Source organism: Chiloscyllium plagiosum, unplaced genomic scaffold, assembly GCF_037043375.1.
Source record: "Chiloscyllium plagiosum isolate Xiang-an unplaced genomic scaffold, Cpla_swu_hap1 HiC_scaffold_52, whole genome shotgun sequence".
NCBI lineage: Eukaryota > Metazoa > Chordata > Chondrichthyes > Orectolobiformes > Hemiscylliidae > Chiloscyllium > Chiloscyllium plagiosum.
The window spans coordinates 28,550,677-28,557,404 of record NW_028270190.1 but is presented as its reverse complement, the minus strand read 5'-3'; the positions used below and the strand labels follow the sequence as shown (position 1 = coordinate 28,557,404).

Sequence of the window (6,728 nt, the reverse complement as noted above, 5' to 3'; positions counted from 1 at the left end):
ATTACTCTTCGGAGGGTCAATGTAGACTTGTTAGGCCAAAATGGCCTGTTTCTACACTATTAGATTTCTAATTTCTACGTTCTAGATTGCTCCATCGTGACTTGTGCATGAGCTGCTGTTTCATCTTCACTCCTTTTGTTTACGTTGTGTATTGTACCCCGATGTTCGACCAGTCTGAATGGCAGTTAGCAGAGATGGTTGAGGTTATTTCACGGTAGTTGGTCCATGTTCATGTGACTGTAAAGATGAATCAGCTGAAATCTGCTGCATCCATTTTGCATTTTTTTGTTATTATTATCGACCAAATATAGTTAATATAGAAAACTTAGAAACATTTGACATTGTGTTTCAGAAATGTTACATACTCAGCGATACATATACATAATTAGACATACACTCACCCACTCACTATTCCTTAAGGACTCTCCCTCTATCACATAGGCAATCTCTTACTCCCGTAAATTCTCTCTCAAATGCACCAACTCGCTAACACCCTCATATACGCTCCCTTGATCTCTCTCTCATAATTTTACACACACACTACTCCCTCTCAAAGACATACTCTCGGTCACAGATACCCTCTGTCTGTCATGAACAGACTTTCTGACAAACATTGTCACACATGCTCTATCTCGCACCCACCCATTCCCCCTCTCACACACTCGTTTCAATTCAGCGGACACACGCACTCTCTTACAGACACTCTGTCTGTCCCACGCACAATTTTGCTGACACACTCTCTAGCTCTCACTTACACACGCAAACACTCACTGACTCCACTCTCTGTGTCTCATACACACACGCTCACTCACACACTCACATAAATTCACTTTTGTACACGTTATCTCTAACACAACCGCACTCATACACTCGCTCTCAAACTCTTGCTTCTGCATGTTTACACTTGCACATCAAGCCTCACGAAGATACTCATGATCTTAGAAATACACACTCACTCATCTACACAAGCCTTTACACACATTCTTCACACGTACTAATTCACTCGCTCACTTCCCCACGTTATGTCAGACACGTACACATGTTCACTGATCCCCTCTGATTATGCACCATATGTTATCTAACACAAACTGTTGCAGACAAAGTGGGGATGAACTTCCTTCTTTAATGGTGCAATCGCTATTGTGTGGAGCCCCGACTGTGTCTTTTGGAAAGGTGTTCCTGGATTTTGATCCTTTAGCACTGAAGCAATGCAAGCTTTATTTTCGATCTGAGTGGTGGCTGCATGGCTCAGTGGGGAACGTGCAGGGGTTTCGTTTCCTTCATCCACTGCACCTTTCCTTCAAGGTCATGGTGGAGGCAGTTTGAAAGTTGTTGTTGGGGTAGGCCACAGTGTATCTTGCAGATGATGCACAATGCTGTTACAGTTTACCAGGGATGAATGCAGAATTTTGGATTTAACAGTATCATGCATGCTGGTGCATTATAAACATGGGATTTTTTTTTCAGTTAATTTAGTGACCATTGTAATCCTGTCCCGTGGAAACTGTGGACTCTCCAGATCTGTCACTCTCTACCTCGTGGCCATGGCAGCGGCAGACCTACTGGTGGTGATCTTCGATCTAATATGGAGACATATCCCTGCTCTTTATCCAGAAGACTTTATTTTCCTGGATTATATAGATGTGTGTAACATTCACGCTGTCCTACTTTATGCAGTCACTGACTGCTCTGTCTGGTTCACCGTGGCGTTCACCTTCGATCGATTTGTGGCTATTGCCTGCCAGAAGCTGAAAACGAAGTATTGCAGAGAGATAACGGTGGCTTTGGTTCTTGGAACAGTGACTCTGCTGAGTTGTTTAAATAACTCATCCTGGTATTTTATGTATAACAATAGGTATCGTTTGGGGAATTATCCTATGTTTTGTGGTATAGCTACCTCTGATCTTACATTGATGTTATGGGTCACAATTGAAGTTGTTCATTACATTCTCACACCATGCGTCCCTTTTGCACTGATTCTGCTCCTCAACATTTTCACCGTCAGACATATTTTAGTGAGCAGCAGAGCCCGTAGGAGACTCCGTGCTCACAGTAATGAGGGAAATCCCAGAGACACTGAGATGGAGAGCCGAAGAAAATCCATCATTTTACTGTTTGCTATTTCTGTCAATTTCATTCTGCTGTGGGCAGTGTTTACTGTGAACGCTTTAATTAAGCGGATACGTGACCTGACTCATGTTCTTCCTCTGCTTCCTCACTTCCAAGAAATTGGCTTCATTCTCCAGATATTGAGTTGCTGCACAAATACTTTGATCTACGCTGTGACCCAGGCTAGGTTCAGAGAACAGTTAAAGAATATGGTGATCTTCCCTTTCATTCTAAGTTTTAACCTACTGAGAAATTTCAAGCACTAGACATTACCCAGCATCAAATCTCAATCTTACACTCAATTATTCCTGTGCATGCCCCAATGAGTGTCTTTTGATCTGCGTTCACTGAACCACTGTGTTTACACTCATTTTGATACACACCAGAAATATTGTTTAGTACCGGAACCCCAGGGAGTGCAGTTATCAAGTTGTTGCCTCATAATGATAATGTCATACAGCATGGACACCGACTGTTCAGTCCGAATCATCCACACTGACCATATATCCTAAACTAATCTCGTGTCCTTTGCCAGCAACTTGTTCATATCCTTCTGAACCCTTCCTGTTCACCTGGACGCGTTTTAAATGTTGTAATTGTACCCACACGTGAAACCCTCTTTGGCTGCATCTTCCACATACACGCCACCCTCTGCGTCAATCTGATGCATTTCAGAAAACATTTTACATTTTTCCCTCTCACCTCTTGTTTCTGTTTCTCCTACCCTTGGAAAAATACCTTGGCTGATCTCTTACTTCATGCCCGTATGATTTTATTAATGTCTATAATCTTCCACCTAAGCTTCTGATGCTCATGGGAAAATAGCCCACAGTCGATTCAAACTCACCCTTCAGTTCAACCCTCTAAACCCCGGCAAAATTATTGTAAATCTTTTCTGAACCCTGAAAATGTTAACCACAGAACGAAGAACAACCCTGTGAAAATGTCAGTGGAAGAATTGTGGAATCAAGCTTGTTTCTCAGTTGGGGCATATGTTGATCTTGGGCGAGGTTCTGTGTACACATGGGATTGGTGACTGTGTGCTAAAACAGTTCGAGAACCGAGCGGATGATAGGAAACAAACAGAAGGTACAAACGTTTCAAATGTATTTCTTGAAATATAGCAGAGGATGTTTGAATAACAATTATTTACAACTCCATCCTCGAACCGATTGTTTATTTTCCCTTCTATAATAGTCATCTGATAAAACGGGTTGATTAAGATTTCCCAAAAATTCAAATTTCAAATTAGCTGGTAAATCTTCTCTTTGTATCTCCCTATGGACATTTTATTCTTCTTAAGATTTATATTCACAGGTCGTTGATAGATAAATGTCCCTGTAAGACATCTATTCCGTGGGTAGTTTACGTGAATTGGTCGCTTGGCAGTTCTCTCTGAATTGTTCAGCGTTTCCCGGTCATATCCTTCCAAAGCACTCGATTGTGTATTGGCTTTGTAGATTATGAATACGCTTAGTTCAAACTTGATTGGAGTTTGTAGTTCTGGGGTATAATTTAAACTGATTGGCAGAATTTTAATCGGTTTTGTTGTCTCCAGGCAACCCAGTTAATTAGCTGTTCGCCCAAATGTTGCATTGTTACACTGTTCAGAACACTTGGTGTGTGGTAGGTCTGTGAGCTTTAAACTTCCTTAAAGTAACAGTACACTTCTACACCTTCATTGCAGTGGGATTGAGAATTTTTGCCAGTGTTCTTGAAAGAGTTGTTGGAAGAGTTGTTCCGTGCATTTGTTTATGGTAGTCAGACATGCGTTTTCAACATGTGCGATCAGAAGGAAAATTGAAATGATTGACCTCACTGTCATTCCAGTGGGGACGTTGCCACTTGTCTCTGTTCTTTCCTGAATCCATTCGGGAGATGGTTTTGGAAATTGTTATTATGCTAATGCAATGTAGTCCGTGTGCACAACCAATCCATCAGCGTTGATAGAACAGCCTTGTTCGTGCTGTGATTGGTTTATTTGAAAATTGCACATGAGCTTTCTCAAATTTCTCACGGGTTTCAAAGCTACTGAAATGGTGCACTACTCCAGTATATGTGAGCGTTGTCTGTTGAATGTGGTTCATCCGTTCATGGTTTATGACAGGCATTGCACTTAAAGAGGCTTGTTTTTAGGTTCAGGACAAAAATAAAGATATGCTGTTGGATTTTCAGAGAGTGGAAACAATTTCCAGTTGATGAAATTAATTTAAAATGAATAATATGGCCATTCTATAAGAAGGGAGCATAGAGTACAGCAGAGAGTAAGTTATCTTCATAAAAAAAATGCAAACAGATAACTACGGCCTGCTGGCAGCAAATATGCATAAAGAGAGGTGACGATTTAAATCTGATAAATCAGAAGCTTATGCAGCGATGCTGCTAGTCTCGCTGAAAGTGTTGAGCAGTGTCATTCCCTTTTTTGTGTCAGACTCCTGCTCCTGGCAGTTTTTTTTTTTATCTCTTACATTACTAGAAAATTATTTTGCGCAAATTCCAGAACTAGGATGCTCAGATATCAATTGTATTGGTGGAAACTGAATTCCAAGATTTGTACCATTTTTCGGTGAGAATCCCTCACACTTCACTGCAAGTAACTGCCAAGTTGAATCAAGAATGAACATCCTGATTTTAAACAAACAAAGTCTTGTAGATAAATAAAACCTCAAGATTCAAATTTAGAACAAGGTAAATTACAGTTTTTTGCACAAAAACGTCTGGGAATTGAGAGGTCGCCCTGCGAGTGGGATTCCAATCATGTTATATCCTCGAATACAACAATCATTGGCCTTTTATGACTTTGATTCAAGAAAAGCACATTGTTTCGATTATGTAAATTATTTTCCTCTTGAAGGCTCCAAGGCTGTTGTGGTTCCTGGTCCATTGCAAATGCTTACTTAGGCCAGAAGCTGCATCAAGATGTTTCGATTTTATCACACCTCAATTCTGAAGAACAGGAACAGATTTTTGCAATAACATAAAACGTTTCTGCAACAACCTGTAGAATATAGGTTTGCACAATAACAGGTAACATCTCTCTTCACTTATCAGAGTACTTGTCCATTGTTTTGTACAGCAGAGGTTTCCTGCATGTGGTTAGTTTTGCTAACATTCTTGGTACTCACAGTTACAGAGGAAAACGCAGCATGTTCTGTCAGCAAACATGTTTTGGCCAAGTATCTCAGCATGTGCTCGTGACATTAATATTGCTCCAATGATAGCCAACTTCAATATCCCCTTGTGGTCAAAGGCACCTAAGGAGCGCCGTGGACTCGAGACCAGTTAACACCAAAGCTCAAGTGAGTCCCTGTCCCCCTGTGGAGAATGCTGGACAGTAACATCAGTGTGGAGACTCACGGCGAGTTAAGATTCTACAATATGAATGGAAAAGTGCCATAAAGACGCAGAAAACAATGACAATAAAAACATGAGCAATCAATGAATACAGAATGTAAAAGACCAAAGAAACGCGTAGTGGCCATTCTAGCCACCCAGAGAATTGTAATCATGAAAATGCTTCAGTATCTGACAAACCTTATCTGCCTCCAAACAGATGTGGCCGTCTAGATTATTTATAGTGTACGATGTGTCCTGAATGCAGGTGCAACATTCGGGGCCAATAACAAAGCAGTTGCCACCCTGTGCCGTTAGCAAGTCGTCAAGGGCGTGATGGTTCTGTTTCCGTTGGGATTATCGTTCTTGTTTTCTCCATATCACCACAGCTCAGTATTACTCTTTTAAAATCACACGCTCTGTGGATTATGTGACAATGTATTATCTTTTAAACTGTTGTCTTGTGTCCTCCCAAGCCACACCAATCCATTTGTCAAGTGGGTGTACATGTCTATGGCCTGTTCTACAGTGCAACAATCTTTTTTTTCTCTTTTTTTCTCAGCATTCACCAATGTTCGTTGCTGCCGAGATAAAAATCGCTTCTGCACACTTACATTGGCATCCTAAGGCGGCCATGCAATCTTGAATCCCATATGATCTTATCAAAAAGAAAACTGAGCTATTACTTATCTCTCGATGTATAGTCTCTATGCCTCGTGTAGTGACTTGATCACAAAGTTCACCAAGGAAAGACAACAGCACAAACATCACCAACAAAAATGTATCAGTTCAGAAATCTCATGTAAATTTTATTTTCATTGAAATTCATGATAACTTCAAGTGCCACTTCCATCCATCCCCACTTGTTGTTTTTTCTTTCCCTAAATTTTCCCGTGTAGCTAAAACTTACTTTATGGATTATTCGAAACATTTATAGAACATAGAACAATACAGCACAGAACAGGCCCTTCGGCCCACGATGTTGTGTCGAACATTTGTCCTAGCTTAAGCACCCATCCATGTACCTATCCAATTGCCGCTTAAAGGTCACCAATGATTCTGACTCTGCCACTCCCACCGGCAGCGCATTCCATACCCCCACCACTCTTTGGGTAAAGAAGTTACCCCTAACATCCCCCCGATACCTTCCACCCTTCACCTTAAATTTATGTCCCCTTGTAACACTCTGTTGTACCCGGGGGGAAAAGTTTCTGACTGTCTACTCTATCTATTCCTCTGATCATCTTATAAACCTCTATCAAGTCACCCCTCATCCTTCGCCGTTC

General features: G+C 41.1%; 1 protein-coding gene across 1 annotated transcript; it reads left to right on the top strand.

The window, feature by feature from the left end:
• Nucleotides 1-1,544: 1,544 nt before the first annotated feature.
• LOC148134898 (neuropeptides capa receptor-like) lies at nt 1,545-2,375 on the top strand. The gene has a single exon (XM_087985405.1). It carries the CDS (start codon nt 1,545-1,547, stop codon nt 2,373-2,375), a length of 831 nt encoding a protein of 276 aa, XP_087841531.1.
• Nucleotides 2,376-6,728: the final 4,353 nt, after the last annotated feature.